The sequence below is a fragment of the Macrobrachium rosenbergii genome, chromosome 25 (genome assembly GCF_040412425.1).
Source record: "Macrobrachium rosenbergii isolate ZJJX-2024 chromosome 25, ASM4041242v1, whole genome shotgun sequence".
Lineage (NCBI taxonomy): Eukaryota > Metazoa > Arthropoda > Malacostraca > Decapoda > Palaemonidae > Macrobrachium > Macrobrachium rosenbergii.
The window spans coordinates 35,294,410-35,318,371 of NC_089765.1; the positions used below are offsets into that span (position 1 = coordinate 35,294,410).

Genomic DNA, 23,962 nt, shown 5'->3' on the forward strand with positions numbered 1-23,962 from the left:
GAAAAATAGCTTAATAGAAACATAAAATAATGTACTTGGAGATAGGCTATAGCAGAAAGCTTCATAACTTTCCATTTGTTCTGTGGAAGTGGGGGCTCTAACTTCATAACACCCGGTACTGATAAAAAAAACCGGAAAACGTCGATATATTTCCAAATATATATATGTACCGGTACATATACACATTATAAGATGTATGTGTAGGCCTATATATGTATGTGTATATATATATGTATATATATGTATGTATATATATGTATATATATATACTGTATATATATATCACACATATATATACATACATATATATACATGTATGTATACATACAGTTAATCACCGATTTATATGTAATTTTTATCAACGTTTGCCGAATTTTTTACTTATATGTATAATTCTCTCTCTCTCTCTCTCTCTCTCTCTCTCTCTCTCTCTCTCTCTCTCTCTCTCTCTCTCTCTCTCTCTCTCTATATATATATATATATATATATATATATATATATATATATATATATATATATATATATATATATATATATATATATATATATATATATATATATATATATATATATACAGTATAATATATACTGTATATGTATATTATACTGTATATACTCATATATATACACATATATATATATATATATATATATATATATATATATATATATATATATATATATATATATATATATAATTATATAATATATATGTGTGTATGTATACAGTATGTGTATCTCTCTCTCTCTCTCTCTCTCTCTCTCTCTCTCTCTCTCTCTCTCTCTCTATATATATATATATATATATATATATATATATATATATATATATATATATATGTGTGTGTGTGTAATAATTCGCCTCCCATATTAAGGGATGACCCCAGAGAAAATACACAACGATCACAAATTCCAACCCCAACTGCCAATTTGTGAATGAGCCCTTGAGCCAAAGATTTCCACAACATACGCTATAACTACAAACAAGACTTACCAACAGCGCATCGAACACCCCACTTCACACACACACACACACACACACACACACATACTAGCACTTTTTGGACGTGACTCACTTTTCACCTTCATACAAGCCTCCGTTCTTTCTGCACAAAAAATCGAATCAGAAATACTAGCACCATTCTAACAATTACGTTAACCTTATTATCACTTCTACATATCTCCATACGTGACAATTTTTCCATTCTACATGAGCAACGTATACTGAACGAAAAATTTACGTCATTAGTTGTCACCTTTCTTCTTTCAATCTTATCTGACGTCGACACTTCATTTTCATAAAGGTGATTATACATACATCATAAATATATTCATTCATTCATAAATACATTATATATATATATATATATATATATATATATATATATATATATATTTTTTTTTTTTTTTAATATGTTTAATAATTCTAATAGCCACAATGCCCTCTTAACTTCGCTAATTCTGCATATATATAATATATATACTATATAATATATAATATATATATATATGTATATGTATATATATATATATATATATATATATATATATATATATATATATATATATATATAATTAATAAACAAAACCTCATCTAAACTGGATGGTATCTAGCGGAGATATTTATTCGAGAAAAGTTACAAGCTTTCTAAGACACAGTCCTCGTCGTCTGGTATCCATAGAATGCTATGCGGATACCAGGATACCAGACAATGAAGACTGTCAGTCCTAGGAAGCTTGTAACTTTTCCTGAATAAATATCTCTCCAGTTTTAATGATTTTGTTATTTATATATTAATATATTATATATATTATATATTATATTATATATATATATATATATATATATATATATATATATATGTGTGTGTGTGTGTGTGTGTGTGTGTATAAAATGCTTTTTTATGCCACGTACACTATAACATACATGGATAAATTATATATATATATATATATATATATATATATATATATATATATATATATATGTGTGTGTGTGTGTGTGTGTGTGTGTAGTACGCTAACATTTTTATTTTTAAAATGCTTCTTATGCCACATACACTATGCAAATAATCTCAATATACATGGATAAATTATATATTTATATATATATATATACATATACATATATGTAGATACAATCTATGTGTATATAAATATATATGTATATACATATATAGATATAATCAAGTTTAAATGAGATCCTGTTATTTGCACTGATGCACAGAATAACTGTGCTAGAGATCAAGTTATAAAGTTAATATATATGTATATATGTATATATATGTATATATATATGTGTATATAAATTTCACTAATACACTAAAATAATATGGATATATTAAATATTCACTTACGTACACTTATATGATCCTAATGGAAATCTATTTAATGCAGATTACACGCTTTGAAAATAGTATATATAATGATTTCCTTCCTAACCCAAAAATCTAACGTAATCGAACCAACCTACTGAGAGAAAGAAAGCAGCACTTGAAACATTTTTATTTTTCAATAATCTTTCTGAATTTTGCTATGATCACGCATCACACAAGTGTCTCCTTTTTTGGTTTAATTAAAACTATTCGTCTTCCTAAGATTTAATATATATACACACTCAAACTTATATAATTTTAAAATACGTAAACATATATATATATATATATATATATATATATTATATATGCATACATAAATATATATAACTATATATCTAGTATATCTATATGTATTCGTTGTAAATCATGACAATACATTTTATGGTGAGGATTCTTGTTTAGACTATCAATTTGATTTCAGCAAAACTAAACGCAGAAAACACACACATATATATGTATTAGGTATACAAACATTCATACATACATACAATATATATATATATTATATACATACACACACACACACACACACACACACACATATATATATATATATATATATATATATATATATATATATATATATATATATATATATATATATATATATATATATGAGAGCTTTGGCAAAATTTTCCTCCGATAATTAGACCTCCGGTTCGTGATATTTTATTCCGAAAACCAATAAAAGTATTCATAACCTTCCTAAGCACATGCGCGCAAAGGACACCTGCATTAATGAACTTTCAGATCATCACGGTCCATAAACGCGCTCACAAACTGCGCTATGTAAAAGAATTTTTATAAGCATTGAGAAGAACTAATCCTCGCCCATAACACTCCATTCATCAAAAACCATCCCAACACATCAATAAAAGAGAGAGAGAGAGAGAGAGAGAGAGAGAGAGAGAGAGAGAGAGAGAGAGAGAGAGAGAGAGAGAGAGAGAGAGAGAGTCTCAGTTCCCTCTCCCCGATGGCGACAAATGCTAAATCTTCCCCGGATATGCGATCATTTATGCATTTAACCCCTCGGGTAAACGGCCCCCTCTTAATTCCGCCCGGATGGGTAATGAATATGTACAGTGTTCGACTCCAAATTGGATCTGTTGGGTCCGGATAATTGAATAATTGTATTTAAAGCCCGAAATTGGTTTTACCCCTTTATTCGCTTAATTCGCATCGTTCGATGGCCCGCCTGTCACCAGATGGAGCTGAACGGGGCAGGGCGTTTTGGTAAATGGAAATTTACACCGTAACAACCGGCTGTTTACGGTACGCGAAAACAGAATCCTCACACATGAACATGTCATTATACGAGGTGAATGAATGAGTGACGAGTGCACGAACAAATTTGTGTGTATATGTATGTGTGTGTGTGTGTATATATGTGTATATATATATATATATATATATATATATATATATATATATATATATATATATATATATATATACATACACACATATATATATATACAGAATATTATATACATACATACATACATACACATATATATAGATATATATAATTTCTCACATATAGAAGTAGCCTATATTATTAAATAAGCCTGAGAGAGAGAGAGAGAGAGAGAGAGAGAGAGAGAGAGAGAGAGAGAGAGAGAGAGAGAGATAAATTTGATAGACATTATGTAGTGATAAAGGTAAAAAATACTAAGTTAACGACCAAATTACACTTAGGGCTCACTGTAAATGTTAGATAGAGCTCACTGTAAATGTTAGCGCAAATCTAAGGCACTTAAAATGAATACAAATACGTATGTCTAAATGTACAAAAAATTTTAAAATTGCTTGCAGCTAAAACTTAAGAGATATAAAATGTCCATCATATAGAAATCAAATATATAAATCACCAGTTCAATGTTAAACCCCGCTACAATTACCTATACTCAATCCTACACTTCGTATTGTCATAATACCAGCCCACAAAGACCAAACGTTCTTCACTTTTGATAATTCACTGAATAAAAATATCAAAATGTAATTCACGTATGATTATATTTTTTCAAGATTTTGTAACTCTCCAAAGGAAAACCGGCCCATCTGAACAAATTATTTACTGCAAATAAGATTATTTACGTTCAGGGTCGTGGGACTCCTATGAGCTGCATTCTTTACAAACTGCCATTGTCTTTCAAAAACTGCATTCACATAATACCATAACCAGAAGATAATTAAAGTACCATAGGGATCATATCATATAAACAAAATAAAACGAGACTAAAATATAAAAATAACTGAAAGACAAAAATAACAAATAAATTACGGACAAAAAAGCCTCAACAATAATTCAACAGAATGGATAAGTATATTCGTTCGTATCTACAGTACCTTTATGTGTATTCTGCAAGTGCATTTAAGCATGTTTACATCTATGTATCCATTTATGTGTACATGAATGTTAATTTACCTTTAGCGTTCGTACAGATCACAGAGACACACACACAGAGACACACATACATATATATATATATATATATATATATATATATATATATATATATATATATATATATATATATATATATATATATATATATACACACATATATACATATATATTATATAAGTATATATAATCATATATATGTATAAATATTACATATATATTTATATATATATATATATATATATATATATATATATATATATATATATATATATATATATATATATATATATAATATAGATAAAACAGCCACAGTGACCTCTCCACTTTTCAATTGCTTTCCTCTTTTTTTGGGTCACACCTGCCACTACCAATCCATGAATCATAAAAAATTAATAATATACAAGCAAATACCTTGATTATTTAATCAATAAAAAGAAGAAACACTCCATTTTCAAGGTGTGATACGAACTCATGCACGTAGGGTTGGGTCGAGGTTGAGTATAACCTTACGGCCACAACGAGAAATGACTGTATCCGCTCACACATATACATACCCGTCGAATCACGACATAATTAGCTCTAATGAAATGTTATTTCAATAACCGAACGAATATTTCCTTTTCATCTCTGTACCAAATCCCCCACCCACAAAAAGCTATATCCGAATCCTGGCCAGGGTGGATGTACTTACTGTAAGTATTTCCCTTTGGGGTAAGTTAATCTTTATGGGAGCTTATGACTTTTATATATATATATATATATATATATATATATATATATATATATATATATATATATATATATATATATATATATATATTAAGCATGGTAGATTGGTCACTGATTTAGTATATGAAGGAGGATTCGGTGCACTGCTTATAAGCATTTTAGTTTAGTGTAAGACTTGGGTGAAGTTTTGAAAATCTGGATAAACCCTATTAGGGGAAAAGCTTAATGAGAATATATATATATATATATATATATATATATATATATATATATATATATATATATATATATATATATATATATATATATGTATGTATGTATGTATGTATGTATGTATGTATGTATGTATGTATGTATATCATTAAGCTTTTTTCCTATTAGGGGTACTTCAGATTTTCAAAACGTCAGCAACGTCTACATGAAAACAAAATGCTCATAAGCAGTTCATTGAACCCTCGTTCGCTTACTAAATCAGTGACCGATCTCCGATGCATACGCTCTCGTGCTTCCTGAATATTTCAAGCCCTTTGTTGGCCGAACCGGTTGAGCTTCAGACTGTCATTCGATGGGCCGGAGTTCAATTCCCACGGCCGGCTGATGAAGAGTTAGAGGAATTTATTTCTGGTGATAGAAATTCATTTCTCGCTATAATGTGGTTCGCATTCCACAATAAGCTGTAGGTCCCGTTGCTAAGTAACCAATTGGTTCTTAGCCACGTAAAATAAGTCTAATCCTTCGGGCCAGCCCTAGGAGAGCTGTTAATCAGCTCAGTGGTCTGGTAAAACTAAGGTATACCTAACTTTTTTTCCTGAATATTTCGATACATCCTTCCAATACCCTTGTCATGCCGTTTATCCAGCTTTCTTCTCCTCCTACCTCTTAACACCTCCGAATTTTGCACTCTTTACACTAACATATCCTCCTCTATTCTTTCCAAATGAATGAACCACCTCAAAACACTCTATACATCGTTATTCGTACGCTAACCTTTTTACTGCTTCTATATCTCTCCGCATTTCTCGCCATTTAAATTCTACTTGTAACACATTATTTGTTCAATTTGCATTTAACAACAATCACTCAGTTCCACTGGGAAGAGCTTGCTCAAAAAATATATATATATATATATATATATATATATATATATATATATATATATATATATATATATATATATTATATATAAATTGTGTATATATATTATATATAAATTGTATATATATATATATATATATATATATATATATATATATATATATACATATATATATATATATATATATATATATATATATATATATATATATATATATATATATATATATATATATATATATATATATATATATACACTCGATTCTCTTTCTAATCTTTTACCATCAACCATTAAATTTATTGAAAAAATAACTTTACGTATAAACAGCTTTCATTCTTTCACCTTGCATATTTACTATGTATGCACGTAACCATGTATGCATGTACGTATGTATCTTTGTATGCATGTATATGTCAGGTATATTTTTCATGACGCTTGGATGGTCAGAAGTCAACATGACACTGAGCGTATTTATTTTGTGATGTAATATCGATTTAAGTATTTCACTGAAAATGTGCCAGTGTCTCTTCTTTTTGTTACTGCGAACGATAAATTTACAGTTGTTAAATTTTTCTCAATTCCACCTGTTGAACATTATCATTTATGATTTTGAAACAATTATAACGACGTGGTTTTATTTTCATAAATCAATACCAAAAACGGCTAATTCATGGTTGCTTTCGTCCATCCTTTGTAATGTACACAATGTATCATACAAAATATAAGTCAAACCCTGACGATCTATTTTAACGTTCACCTCCCATCCCTTTCCAGACAGAGCTGCATCGCCAGAGGGAAGAAGACCAAACAGCAATGAAGACAGCCTACAACTGCATGAGCCTCACAGCGCTGTGCAGGCAGCTGCGGACTCCACAGAGCAGCCCACGGCGTCCTTGACCCCACCGGAGGACGACATGGAGGCCATCGAAGTCGACGACTGCGTCGAAGAGGAGATGGAATCGACGGGGCGCAAGAGGAAGAGACGCATCCTCTTCAGCAAGGCGCAGACCTACGAGCTCGAGAGGCGCTTCCGCCAGCAGCGCTACCTGTCCGCCCCCGAGAGGGAACACCTGGCCTCCCTTCTCGACCTCACCCCGACGCAGATCAAGATCTGGTTCCAGAACCACAGGTACAAGACCAAGAAGATGATCAGGGAGAGGGGCCTCGACGGACCCCTGCCGCCCTTGGGAGCCACCCTGGGGTCCTTCTCTCAATCCCTTCGCTGCCTGGCGCCCATGGCCGCCCTTTCTCGAGACACCACCATCACTTCGCCGGCCCACAGACTTCCAGAATATCTCCTGCCCGGGGACAGGTTACCGGGATTAGATTGCCATCCCCCGCCTCTGTTGCCCCTGGGACTTCCTCACGCCCAGTTCCCGGGGCTCTTGCCCTTGTTCCCAGTGTGCCCCTTCACCCCGCCCACCCTTCCAGCTACCTCTCTCTTGAACCAGACCTCCAGCTCGCTCCGAACTTCGCTATCTTCGTCCATTACTCCCCCTTCCACTTCCCTCTCGTCTTCGTCGTCCTCCCCGTTTGCGCCTCCGACGTCAACGACGGGGGCGGCAGCGGCAGCGGCAGCAGCGGCAGCAGCGGCAGCGTCCAGCCTCTGCACCTCGACCAGAGCTCCTCCAGCGGTGGGGCAAGACATCACCAAATCCCTCTCACTCTCCCGTCCGAGCACCCTGAGAGCAGAAGGGGTCTGCTGGTGAGGAGGGGAGGGGGAGGGAGGGAGGCAGTGAGATTCGCGTCATTATAGAAGCGACAGATTCAGGGGAAGATGTGGACCATTTCACAGCCTGGCCTGAACGGCAGATGCCTGTCGACGCCCCTGAGAGATTTTATTCTCGGCGTTTACAACACACTGTTAGTAATGGAGAAGTGGCATCACACTGAGTGAAAGCAGAAAGTAGCGTGAGTTAATATGGCATCAAAAAGGAGCTTCCAAAATGTCGAAGGATAATTTAAACTTGGGCTCTGTGAGGAGAGGAAACAATACCTCAGGTGACACTTTACAAATGACAACCAGGTAATACACTCGGGCAATTAAGGCCATGATATCCTTTCACAAATACGCCCCAAAAACAGGGTGAATCAGTAGCATAAACTAATATCACGACACCCTACGAGAAAGGTGAAAATCCCCATCCAAAAGCAAAAATCTTGAATGGTAATCACTGACATTCTGAGATGACATGGCAAGCTTAACACAGATATAACAAGGCTGACTGACTGACTGACCAACTATTTCGAAATGTTGGTATAGCGATGTGTCCATTTTGTTTCCCCGAGAGAAAACAAAAAGCGACACAATTTCTGTGAGATTCTGTATATGGAGGCGAATATACAAGTGAACAGGTGAAGTTGATTCTTTGAGGTACAAAAAATGGCATGAGTTCTAAAAATAAAAAAAAACTTACTGTCCTTTCAAGAGGCTTCTTGCTTAGCAGTACACAAACTTAAATTAGAAGAAAAGTAAGCAAAGATCGAAGTTTTTGCCTGCATGAAAGAAAACTACATTTACAACATTAACATTGTGTCCATGGATTGCCAATAAAAGAAAAACTTCTTAACTATTTCGTTTACAACTAAGAACACATATTATTTATTAAAGAGGATGCAGGTATGTCAGCTCTCCTAAGCAAGGAATTTCATATGGAAATTAAGGATGCTTATTTCTGTCACACAGAAAAAAAAAGTGACGCAGTCCGTATGCCGTTTGTTTATTGTGAAGAAGAGAAATACACACATAAAATAAAAATGCTTGCATTCTGCCTTTCTGGTATGACCCAAAATTCTAAGGCAAGGAGAGAAAGCTATGGCACGTACCTGTTTTATCTTTCTGTGAAAGTAAAAATGACACACACCGTGATTGCAGTACATAACACCTCCTGCTATTTTCTTTCATCTTTTGCTAATCACCCAAAGCCACGAGAAGTTCGCTCTACATCTCCTTCTTTGATCAAATCTCCTTCAAGTCAAGCCATGTATTCAACCAGGTTATCCTTGGTCTCCTACGTTCTCTTTGTCCATTTTGTTTCCCCTAGAGAGCAAGCGGAAAACAAAAGCTTTAGCGGACGCACAAATAAGGAGAAAAATCTTGAATGCTGCAAATGGACAACTAACTGAAGCCTATATATGATTCTAAGTTGCGTTGGCATTTCCTTAATGACTGATTCAGTGTTGATGTGGCCATGATTTACTGACTTTCATTGATGTACAGTAGTTTTTAAGACTTGTAGGTAAATGGAAAGAATGTTAATTAGCTTATGATTTTATTATCCTTCATATATATTTATATTCAATGGAATTATGTACGTATATATAGCATATATTCGCATCAAAAATATTAGCTACAGTGCCTTTTAGAAAAGCACTGTTACTGAAACGGTTTCACTGATTCGCATGAACGACAGTTTTCATGTTATTTCTGAACAAGCTGAAAATTATAGAAATACAAAACACCCCTTGTTGACATAAAAAGATCCCTCCCAAATACATCGAAACTCACCAGGGTTAGATTTTTCTCAAATTCACCTTCTTTTCTCAATGACAATTTAAGTGATAAAAACTGACTGAAGGATTAACTGGGTGATTAGTTTACTTCTGTAAAATAGGGTTATCGACGCTAGAAATGCTAGGAAAGAATAGTTATCAAAATGCACAATTAATAAATTTTCTGGAAGTGGAAATTATAAAGACCTTCATACATAAGGGGTCTCAGACCTTTACAGGTCAGACTGGTTTCGAACTTGGCTGTATTCTAGGAAAGCGAACGACTGAAAAAGCGAAGAGAGAAGAGATAGGTACCGATAAACAATGGGAATTCTTTTATACAGGCAAGGGGGAAAAATGTCGTTTTACGAAATAAAAAATTATAAATTGCAGAAGCATTTTTGTGTAAGTGGAAATTTATTAATATTACGTGGAATGGAGAAAAAACCCACTGTTATGTATATGTACATATATCTAAAGAAAAATCTGTACAGAAAGCTTCCGGGAAACTGTTCGATTCCCTTTTTCAATCTGAGATTGAAAAGGGGAATCGAATAGTTTCCCGAAAGCTCTCTGTACAGATTTATCTTTAAATATAATACCAATACATAATTGTATATTTGTTTCTCCATTTCAAGACTCATGCTACTATGAGTATTTTTTAATTACGCGGAACGTCACTATAATCACTGGGAAATTCTAAGAACTACGTATACTTCTACAGAAAATCAGAGAATCACTGACAATACTGCAGGGAATTTCTGGTCACTCTACAAATCGCTCGAGTTCCAAATTCCCAAAGGACAAGTCCACAACTGGTCGGCAATTATGTTATTGTTTACAAGTACTTAATTTTCTAAATTAATCGAAGTTTTTCTAAGAGCTGTAAAATTGCACTGCCATCATAATGTTTGCACCGTAGCAATGTCTCTTTATTTCGTAATTCAGTTACTTAGCTCATCGCCCTCAAGTATCTTATTCACCCTGTACTTGCAACCCGACCCTTCAGTACAAAATACTGTACTTCTGTCACTGCTAACTCCCGTAAATTTACTTTTGGATACCTCGAACATTCGCTGTTCTTAACCATCTTGCCTTCATTAAGAGGTAATGTCACTTCACAATCAACACTCATATTACCACAGACGAAAGGGTTTTAAGCTTCCATTTTCAACAATGGCTTGACACGAAGGTTTCATGAAGATATATGTATACAGTATAAGAACAATATTGGGACTGTCGTTACAGCGAGAATCCATGAATGGACTCCTAAAACCAAAGGGGACCATCTATCTTACTTTCGTTTCCACATTTGCAACGACTGGATTTAATAGAGGGGAGGCCATACCCAAACAGATTGTCTCGATGATTCTGCACATTAAATTCTAATACAAACTGAGTGAGTAAACTTGAATAAATTACGGGATATTCAAATAAATTCTCAAGCTAGAATATTCACATAAATTCTCAAGCTACGAGCTGATAAATTGAGCAGTTTATCAAAATATATCAAGTTCCTGGGATCTGAAGGCAGGAATGTAAAATGCTTAATCATCAACAGAAGCATATGCAGAAGACGAGTTATATTAAAGACACCAAGTCCCAAGAGGTGCAGAGTGTATGACAGAACATTAACTGGACACACACCACTAGAAACTAAAGAAGAAACTAATCTTGTGCTCTCATCATCATCTCATTAAGGCAGTTGAATGTGTGTGAAATTACAAATCAATATAATTCAAGGAAGATTAATATTTTGAGGCGGAGATACAGGAATTACAGAACATTATAGATACCAAACTAATCTCATTAAGGCAGTTGAATACAAGAAATTACAAATATATGTAATTCAATGAAGATTAATACCTTGAGGTGGAGATAAGACTTACAGAGCATCATAGATACCAAACTCATCTCATTAAGGCAGCTGACTATAAGAAATTACAAGATAAATATAGTTCAAGGAGGATTAATACCCTGAGGCGGAGATAAGACCTACAGAACACTATATATACCAAACATCTCTTCGTTCGTTTTCGATTAACCAGGCACTAAGCTAGCATACTTTACTCCATCCAAGCCTCTTGCTCATAGAGCAACGCCTAAAACGAACCCTCCAGTATCAGTTTAATTAGGAAGGGTCCCAATTAAGTCTTACCTTGGACGGGTCATAGCAGAGATTTTAAATATGGCAATTAACAAAGTTCAAGTTGAAACTATTTTATAACTATCAGTAACACACTGTAATCATAGCTAAAGCTATCATGACAATTTGAACGGCAAGAGTACTCACCAATCATTGAAATTCTGGTTTCAAGGAATGATTTTGTAGGGAAAGTTTTAGGAAGAGACAGCTCAAGTTAGGCAACACATCAATATATTCCATCAAGCCTTGTTGGTCTTCCAGGATGGAAGATATTCATAGAAACTAATGATCAAGACTGTCCCATGGGACAACTGAGGGAAAAACTGAATTGATGAATCATAGCTGGATATTGTGGCCTTACACTAACAAAACAAGCAGTACAGCCATAATTTGGAAGAAAGGAATTAAGTTGGGAATAATGTAGTAAACTCTGTCTTGAGGTGGGAAAGTCCTGTATGTTGTTAAGAAACGGGAAAAGTCTTTCGGTGGGACATTTCCTGGGATTTAAAAGATGCCTGATTAGCAGCAGGAAAGACTTGCAATGACTCCACTGATTCGATAGCGGAGCAGAAGAAACCGTCAAAACAAACAAAAGCCAGACAAACTTTAACCTGAGAGCAGTTGAAGCACTAATGACGAAGCTTTGTGTAAGTTAAAGCCAATGATGCCGTGTTAGGTTTTTACTGACAATAGCTCATCATTTTTAAGGCCATTACAGCTGAAAGAAGCGGCATCTACAGTAGGTCTTTCTGCGGATCACCCCGTGTTAAGGAAAACGATTCTTGTTTACATTACATGTACATATATATATATATATATATATATATATATATATATATATATATATATATATATATATATATATATATATATAATATGTATGTATACATATATAATATATATGAATATATCATACATATATATACTGTGACATTTTTATATATACAAACATTAAGCTACAAATATCGTTAAGATCCAATTCGTTCCACTTCGGAAATAATACGGAAGGATAATTAGCCTATAACTAATAAGTGGCTCGTCACCTGTGAGATTCGATCCCCCGACGGGACAACAGCCGACTTCAGTGACGCGTACTCTACTACATATATACCTCTCTTGACAGCCAAATGGTAGTGTGCTGGTCACACAAGTTGAAGGATGTCGCATCAGGGGATCGAATCTTCCAGGTGACGAACCACTTATCAGTTATAATTCCCTTTCCGTATTATTGCAAAGGTAGAGCGAATTGTATACTAAACGACATTTGTAGCTTAATTTCTATATATATATATATATATATATATATATATATATATATATATATATATATATATATATACACATACAGGCAAGTTTATATTATATAAATCTACATATATATAAAAATGGATGTATGTACACTCGGCAAGGAAAGTGAGGATACAGTTTTTTTAATCTTCGGACATATATTGCTAATTAATGCGACATCTGGCAACTTTAGAAGGGGGAGGAGCTTCAGTCTTAATGTGTTTGTTTTTTTGCTTGACCTCCTATAACTTTCAATCATATTCTACGGTTCTGAAATCATTGATACTTAAATGCAGTAGTAAGCTTTGCAGTATTCGTTCAAGTTGTAATTTGCAGCGACAGTTCTGAGCAAAATAAACATTTTTCCACATAACCTACCAACTAACCTTACACAAATGAATTTATGACACCACAATGAACGGAATGCTTGCATAATCGAAACGCGATCTTCCATAATGAAATCAAGAGTTAAATTTGAGCAATGTCCAACGAAAAACATGGGAACAATAAAGAAACGAATGCAATGTTAATGAGAGAGAGAGAGAGAGAGAGAGAGAGAGAGAGAGAGAGAGAGAGAGAGAGAGAGAGAGAGAGAGAGAGAGAGAGTTGCTGTTGTGTAAGCCTAGGCTTATATGTAGAGCTACTCATTTCATTTTTTTTTTATTTAGAGATTGAGCGATACTATACCTGTATAGTATGTTTTAGCAATAGAGAGAGAGAGAGAGAGAGAGAGAGAGAGAGAGAGAGAGAGAGTTGCTGTTGTGTAAGACTAGGCCTATATGTAGTGCTACTCATTTTATTATTTATTTTCTTTTAGAGAATGAGCGATACTATATTTGTATAGTATGTTTTAGCAATGGAGAGAGAGAGAGAGAGAGAGAGAGAGAGAGAGAGAGAGAGAGAGAGAGAGAGAGAGAGAGAGAAACTCTTGGCAACGTCAAGAAACATCCAGTTACTTGTGTTTTTCCGCCATTAACATCATAGAGAACGCTCTTGCGGATTTAAATAGATTTGGTCAACCCACCTAGCTGTCACATCATTTACTGCCATTAATTCCAGCTAAAACTGTTCATAACGGAAAACGAGTAAATATTGCAGTTCTGATAAACAGTACTACACCGAGATATCCATACACTATCTTTTAGATCTCTATGAACGAAGTCATCTGAGAAATTCTGATTACTTCGGACATCCATGGTGGTTTTAAGTATCTGAACGTTTTTGTTTTGCAGATTTAATAAATATGATATAATTTGCATTGTATTTTCATATTCTAGAGTAAATTTACCGAGATTATGTGTTTTCTGTAAGAAAAAAATTAAAATTCGATGAACGAAATCTAATGAAAACTGTATCCTCACTTTTCTTGCCGAGTGTACGTATGTGCATGTGTTCCAGGGTAACTCTGCAACGCATTGAGCAATTTCAACCAGACTTAGTATACATATGAATTACTACCTGGAAAAGAATACTGTGGGGGTAAGACATCACTAGCACCAAAGGGCACCAAAGAGGTGGGGGTGGGAAGGACATCCCTGAAACGGGGCTGGTTCTGCCCATAGACGTAATAGCTAAATAAATTCTACGGGTTTATCATATCTCATTTCAGTATACATATGACTTACTATTTGCAAAAGAATACTGTTGGGGGTTAAGACATCACTAGCACCAAAGGTGATGGGGGTGGGAAGGGGTGACATGTAACAGTAATTGAAAATGACACATATTAGTGTCTAATCATTAGTTTTCGAGGTCGCTGAGATGAATAGTGACACTCCCAATGTCCTTTAAGTCCAAGTTCAGCCCTGATAGGAAGGAGGTGTGAGAAGAGGTGTAATATAAAATGTAAAAAATGACAGATGTTAGTGTCTAATCCATAGTTTTTGAGGTCGCTGAGATGAATAGTGACACTCCCGATGCCCTTCAAGTATAAGTTCAGTCCCAATAGGAATGGGGGTTGAGAAGGGGTGAAATATACAATGTCAAAAATGTTGGGAAATGTAGCTGAAGCAACTATCTTAACAGGGGGAGAGAGAGAGAGAGAGAGAGAGAGAGAGAGAGAGAGAGAGAGAGAGAGAGAGTTTATTGGTTGTCATTCATGGTTTTCCGGGCAACGCCAGGTTGGTCAGCTAGTATATAAATATATTTATATACTAGAAATACGTGTCACAGCACATCACTGGGCATACCAATTGACATGCTAATGAATTCGATACCATAATTAATTATGTAGCATAAATACCTAACTGCCCTATATCACTGTGGCCATAAAACATCATTAAAACTATCCTTTGAATGACCAGTGAATTTCTAATGAGCGTGAAAACAGTCAGCACTGCGAAATGAAGTCATTCACGATGGATATTAATCGTGAGAATCAAAATTATTGCACGTATTACAGCTTCATTTTTACTTCAAAATTCAAGATTTCATATGTAAGTGTACACACACACATATACATATATATGTATATGTATGTATATATATGTATGTATGTATACAAAACGCCTTGGGGCAATAATAGACATCATCTCTCTTAAGTTGGTGTAAAACGTTTCCTACCCAGATTTTGCCTTGTCTTAGGTCGGTGGATTTAATCTTGCAAAACTGTCCATAAATTAAGCTCAATTAAGGATAATAATATTCATGCCTGGTAACATGAAACGTTAAATTATGAACTATTTATTAACATAATAAATGGTATTGGTAAATAGACAGTAGATTAATTTTTTGGTAATTATCAGTAGGTAGAGAGACTATCATTCAGCATTTGAGACAGTAAAAAAAGGGAGTTAGAGCGGTTGGACAGTAAGATAGAAGTGATCCAGAAAATAAAGGAAATGAAGTACAAGGGTCTAAAGTTGGACCAGGGAGAAATCCCCACAGTTGCACTACAAAGTAATAGTTAGAGAGGGTGGACAGCAAGAGTGAAGAAGGGAATCGGGAAAAGGCTAAAAAGAGGGTGCAGCTTGGGCCGCAGGGACGCTGTAAACACTCTTCAGTAATGCCTACAGTGCACAACGAGTGTTTTCCACCCCTGCACCCTCCACCACCCGCACGGGAGTCAAAACGATTTACGATACTGTTTTTGAACTGGAGAATTTGTGTTTTGTCAAAGAAAAGATCACTGATTGATTGACTGATTTATAGATTTTAAGCACACATGCCAAGCACTGGGGCACCTAAAGCCATTCAGCGCTGAAACGGAAACTGACAGTGAAAAGGTTTGAAAGGTGTAACAGGAGGAAAACCTCGCAGTTGCACTTTGAATCAATTGTTAGGAGAGGGTGGACAGTACGATGGAAGAAAGAGAATATGAACGGAGGTAGAGTAAAAGGAATGAAAGAGGTTGCAGCTAGGGGCCGAAGGGACGCTGCAAAGAGCCTTGTAATGCCTACATTGCACCGCATGAGGTGCACTGACGGCACTACTCCCCTACGGGGAGAAAATATCATGTTGTCAAAGTATACTTTTGCCTATACTCACCTAGGAGTTAAAATGCCCAACGTATGCAATGAAGACCTACTTGTCAACCAAGAAGGTTATTTACTCTCCCTCAAATCAGTCTCTTTCCAATGCTTTCCAACAGTTTGCCCCCAATTAACTCCAAGGGGAAGCATGTGCCTCGCTTTGCTTCACTTAAACAGCGAGACATCCCGAAATCAATCCCGGGGGAAAGGAGGAATGTCTTAGGTCCGTTTTCGCAAAAATATATTGATCTAAGCACTGAATTGTGTACCTGGTAACTAGCTGAATGTGGTGGGTCACACATTGAAGAGACTCGGCAAGTTAATATAGTCTGGAGCTACTGCCTCTTCGCGGAGTGGGTTGGGGGGGCGTTTAGTTAAAATATTAGTACTGCCTCCTGGGGAGGGGGCCTTCTAGTTAAAATATTAGAACATGAATAAATATATACAGTAAAGTGTCACATCTGGGTTCTGCCTAAAACATTTCTTTACCCATTTAACCACTGCTACCCATTCAGGAGTTTTTTATTTTTTGTTTTCCGACAGTCAGCCTAGAATTCATTCCACTGCCAGCAATTAATACGGCATACGAAACATCTTACATCTTTAACTTCAACACTGTGAAATGAAACTCTAGAATTCTAACTGTCACACTCCGCGGCTAAATCTTACACTAAACAACGTACTCCCTTTTATAAATAAGATTCTATATGCTATTGCACGTTGAAATAATTTTCTATCCTTACTCTGGTAGTGGATATTAAAAAAAAAAAAAGATTTCAGAAAATAATAATCCCACTGGTGACTGGAAAAAAGGGCATTAAAAACACGCATTACTACACAACAAAGGAGAACACTCGGCAGCAAGTTTTAGGTCTAAGAAAGGTTTTCTCCCTTTGTTCCACAAAAGATCCTCTGGCATAAACATAAATTTAGTAAAAAAAAAGACTTATACGGACGATTTAATTAGCCCTAACAATTCAGAACTTAAAAGATTACTGATTACATTTCTCAGAAGAAGATGATAATTTCACCAGCAGTTTTTAATCCTCTACCTGGTTTCATTGCGTTTGGCCTGAGTGATGGTAATTATAATGCTGTTGTTACTTGCAAATACTTCCCATACTATATGAATACCCTGCTTGGGTATCTGGTTATGATCCTTCAAGAAATCTGTCCCTTTTTAGTTTTCTGCAAAAGAAAACTATTGAGATGGCTATTTGTCTGTCCGTCTGCACTTTTTCTCCGCCCTCAGATCTTAAAAACAACAGAGGCTAGAGGGCTGCAAATTACGGTTAAAGTTAGCCATGATCGTGAGTCTGGCACAACACAGGCCACCACCGGGCCGTGGCTGAGAGTTTCATACAGCATTACATGCTGTACAGAAAACTCGACTGCGCCGAAGGAACTTCGGCGCATTTCTTACTTGTTCAAGAATTAACGATGACTTTATCCAACTGAAGTCACAATATCATAGGTCATCGGTACCACATAGAATACGGATAGTAACTTGACACTACTCAGCATCAGCAAATATAACATATCCCACGATAATACATCAGAAAACGCGGCGAAATTTCTTCATTTCCTATCTAGTGATCAACTATGCTTCTAACGTGCATCCAAACATCTGTATTTTCTTTGTCTACCATGTATAGCATCAGGGATAAAAATCTACACAAGCTATATCCATATCTGTAACAAGAGCAGCATATTGCGCTTAATATATAATCTATAATAATAAAAGCAGAGTGGATCGTTCTTGTTTGTCCGCCCTGGGTGGGGGCGGGGTGGGTAAGTGATTGGGAGGGTAGGGGAGACATGACACATCCACCCTTCTGCCCCGCGCAGCGTAGCGCGCGTCATCTCGCTAGTCGTAAGTATATTTTCTGACGAAATACTACTACTACTACTACTACTACTACTACTACTACTACTGCTGCTGCTGCTAATAATAATAATAATAATAATAATAATAATAATAATAATAATAATAATAATAATAATAATAATAATAATAATGGCCATGGACCCTTGTTGAATTTCCGGGGAATATGTTTTGTAAAACAAGTGCAATTACTTAGCTGTGAAGATTATATCCTCAGAAAAATATTTATGACCTGCTGTATAATTCTGCTTGCACCCACTTAACATCATCATCACACAGTTAGAAAACGTGTTCGCATAAAAAAAAAGACCTGGTAGGTGAGGTAACACAAAACAAACTCCTGAATATATATGGTGTGACAAAGTAGTCCACACACAGCCAAGACGAAAACCACTGATGTCATTAAGTAATACCTTGACGTTCAGTAGCGTCACGTTAGCCATCACGCCTCCCTTAAGAGGTTTATTTTAATTTATAGACCGAAAAGTCAATGGCCTTAGGTAGATGATGGTTCAAATACCTCGAGAATATTTCTATTTAAATGCATTGAAGTCGAGTCGTGCGTTTTCGTTTAGTAATGATCAAGTAACGTTGGGTCTAGTCAGTGCTTAGATAATTGCCACCATGAAATCACCTACGCCGTCGGCAAATGAAAACTTTTTATCATAAGGCAAGCTTAGTCAAACGACAACAACAGTCATGGGGCAGGATATGAGGCTAACAACCTCACCCTGCAACACTTGCCGAAATCCGGAAGGTTAACACCCCTTTGGAGCCACCTATTTCAAGAACGAAAGATGTAAGATGAAATCTATATATACAGTATATATATATATATATATATATATATATATATATATATATATATATATATATATATATATATATATATATATATATATATATATATATATATATATATACTGTGTATATATATATATATATACTGTATATATATATATATATATATATACTGTATATATATATATATATATATACTGTGTATATATATATATATATATATATATATATATATATATATATATATATATATATATATATATATATATATATAATATATATATATATATATATATATATATAATATATATATATATATATATATATATATATACATACAAATACATATATATATATACATATACATATATATATATGTTTGACTTAATCAGTCTTTAAATTAAAAGGCAAGGCTGCTTCCAAGTAAGCCACACAAGCTTTGCTTTTCAATTCAAAGACCTGGGTTCGATCTTGATGTGAATCAGAAATTTATTTCTGTTCCACACGTGACTGTGTGTGTTGATTATTTCTATAATATGTATATTATTATTAATTATTTCATGGATGAAATGATGTAGCTTTACCAATTTAATGGAATAGCTTATTGATACAAATTTTTTTAGAGCACTGATCTATGGAGTCTACCAGATACTTTCCGTAATCAACAAAAAGCCATCAGAGAGAATTTTTAAATTTTATATACACTACTGCACAGAACTGTATAACCTAACAACAATATGTGATGTGTACAACTCCTACCATTTCTAAAGTTTATTCTAAGTTATATACACAGTGTATATATATATATATATATATATATATATATATATATATATATATATATATATATATATATATATATATATATATATATATATACAGTGTATAGTGTATATAGCTTAGAACAAACTTTAGAAATGGTAGGAGTTGTACTGTACACATCATACATTTGTGTTAGGTTATACGGTACTGTGCAGTAGTATACTGTATAGAATTTAAAAATTCCGTTGATTACAAAAGGTATCTGGTAGCCGCCACAGACCAGTATTCTAAAAACAATCTGTATCAATAAGGTATTCCCATTAAACAAGTAAAGCTACATTATTTAATCCAAATAAGTGAACGCGCATTTTAAGTTGATGGACTGTAGTCAAGAGAAGGTGAAGTAAATACTGGGTCCCTACAGTGTAATAATTTGTCACCTTTACCGTTCGGCATTCTCAAAGATTTTATGATGACAAAAATAGTTGGAGACAAAGAGGTAACTACAGAAAACTTACGTAACAGAATGCATCACATATCTAGAGAGATGGGAATTAAATCTATGAAAAACAGATGTTATGATGACAGAGTCTGCCACAAGTGATGAAAAAATTAGATGCAGGAACGAAGAATGAGGATTAATATTTTTTATATTTAGGAAAAATTACATCCCAAAACAGATACTCTTGAGTTGGAATTTGCTGAAAGACTAAAAAAGGCAAGTCAAACAACAGACAAAGAGTGCATGAAAATATAAGATTACATTAGTTTAGCAAGATCTGTGTTGCTATACGGACATAAATCATGACAGTGAAGCTATAACTGAAAGGTCTGTCGATTTGAGAATTAAAAATTTTAACTGAAAGGTCTGTCGATTTGAGAATTAAAAATTTATCAATATTGGGTGTCACATGGCACGAAAGTGAGAAATTATACCATTTTGGGAAACTACGGAAGTTCCTTAGTTTGATGAGATAATGATGAGAGATGAGACGGAGATGGTTTGGATGTATCCTTCGAAAGACTTCAGGGATAATAATAAGTGATTGTGTCAGCTAGTCTGCTGTGCTTATCAGAAGAGTTGCAAGACTCAGACCTAACGGGAGGCGAACTAATAGACGGGAGGCTGGAAATGGGTGGAGATTTGTAGAAGACAAATGACTACAAAGACATGAGCGATAGAATTTCACAAAAGGGGTTTGCGGTGCATAGTGTTGAAGTGTGTGTGTATATATATTATATATATGTGTGTGTATATATGTGTGTACACATATATACAGTATATATATATCACATCAAAAAAATATATATATGTGTATGTATGTATCAACATCTACATATCTATATGCATATACATATATACATATATATATATATATATATATATATATATATATATATATATATATATATATATATATATATTTTTAACACATAACATTCACAAATCTTAAGCTACAATTAACCCATTATCGTTACCTTTACTATACCTTGATAGAAACTCACAGCCAGAGAAAATTATGTAGAAGTGCACCTACTCGCACCAGAACTCGATAAAATGGATTTTTTTAGGCAGAACTTTCTCAATAAGACTTTGATTCTCACCCTGGTCATGATAAGTGAAATGATCAGCTGAAATACCCCTCAGGGTGTAAGTTATTCTCAGAGTAAAGTGAATTAGATATGAATAGGTTATTTTTTTGCTTTATATTTAAAAAAAAAATATATAAAAATATATATATATATATATATATATATATATATATATATATATATATATATATATATATATATATATATATATATATATATATATATATATTATAGATATATAGATAAGCATATATTTATTTATTTATAATATACATCTATTATATCTGTTATATACATTTTTTATTGCGAAAGTACAAGTGTTTGCTAGTACCTTGTTTTACCCTCAAAGCCAAAGCTCTGAAAAAAGACAAAAATAGCTACCAACTGCTGTTTCAGCTAGTAACCTCACACTATTTTCGGGAGGTTAAGTATACTACAAAGAAGCCACAATCTAATGTAAGGGGTAATGCGGCTGTGCAGGTCAAAAAATACGATGCAAATATACTGAAAATTAACAAAGATCCAGACATATCAGGATTATCATTTACAAAGCCTTGAATGGGAAAAAACACCAGTAAAAGAAAGATACCAGAAAAATCGAACAGAAAATGATTGTAATGAATCGCAAAGTCGATTGCAGGATGGCTTACCTACAGACATTATCACCAGTGGAGGATTCACTGTAACTCCATGGAAGTATTTTTATCGCAGTAATTACATCGAAGTCATTTCATCGCATGGTGATTGCTTTGCACGATATCACATCGTCAGTAAGTTTTCCACCGCACGCAAAATAATCGCAATAAAAAAGTCAAAATGGTACAAATAAATCTTCAAAAGACACCAATGGCCCTTCATGAAACTCATTCCACTACCAGTGACCCACGTTAGAGCTGGCTCCCAAAATGTCCGCTCCCTATCCTAACCCTAGGCCAAGGCATCAACATGGTTACGGAGTCTCAAAGTCTAGGCCAAAACGACTTGACGGGACTGAGAGCATGACATGAAATGTAATCATCTCCACTCTAATCATTTTGGTGGACAAACCGAACAGAATGTCGAGAGTCCTATACTAAGAACCAACCGACCCCCTGGAATTCATGGACCACTTCCAAGGGACAGTCCCACCCTTGAGTTATCAAAAAGACTCATTTTGACACCTCAGAATCAGATCCAAACGTAATCGGGGAATTCATGAAACTACACAGCTTTCACTATTGGCTTTGTAAAAGGAATTCAATCGCAACAACAGTATCTTCTCCAAATAAACAAAGGGAAAAGAGGGAGTCAGAAAGGTTGGACAGCGAGATGACGAGAAGCAAAGTAAAAATAAGTGAAAATTTGAAAGGTATGGGGCGAAAACTCCGCAGCTGAACAACAAAATACATATTAGTTAGGGATGTTGAATAACAAAATGGAAGAAAGCTACTAAAATATGCAGGGGGCGTTGGTGATAGTGAAAAAGAAGGAAAGAATATACAGGGATGTTATGATTCAAGTGGGAGAAAAGCGATTTCCCGGTTCGAGAGCCCTCTCGATTGTCACACTTTAGTAACTTCGAACTGTAAGATCTGTGCGCTACGAATCATGAAACGATGCCTAAACAACTTTTAGCATTAATAGGTATTTGTTCGACTTGTCCAGGGATCCAAGTTTCGGGACCAGCAGCAAGACGTCAGTTTTAATAGGTCAGAGAATGGCTGAAGAGTTAATACATCGGCTGACAATCTCACCAACTCATTTCACCGGCGAGAATTTCACAAATGTCTAAGCGAGAAACACTGACCTACTGTGTAGTAGCAAGATGATTAACATTTAAGGCTAAAGCCTTCAAAAGCCTTTTTTTGCTAGGGGTGCTAGTTTTAACAGACAGACAGCCGGAAGTAATCAAAAGAAACTCAATTGTACTAGAG

At 34.6% G+C, this 23,962-nt stretch overlaps 2 protein-coding genes across 3 annotated transcripts in view; one reads left to right on the plus strand and one right to left on the minus strand.

Moving 5' to 3' along the window:
- Nucleotides 1-9,875, plus strand: part of LOC136852549 (homeobox protein Nkx-2.2-like) — an 18,985-nt gene extending 9,110 nt beyond the window's left edge. Inside the window, exon 3 of the mRNA XM_067127299.1 lies at nucleotides 7,388-9,875. Within this exon, the coding sequence (XP_066983400.1) occupies nucleotides 7,388-8,322 (935 nt within the window). The 3' untranslated portion in view covers nucleotides 8,323-9,875. The remainder of the gene's footprint in view (nucleotides 1-7,387) is intronic.
- LOC136852554 (heparan sulfate 2-O-sulfotransferase pipe-like) overlaps nucleotides 1-23,962 on the minus strand; it is a 423,978-nt gene that overhangs the window by 285,899 nt on the left and 114,117 nt on the right. The window lies entirely within an intron of this gene.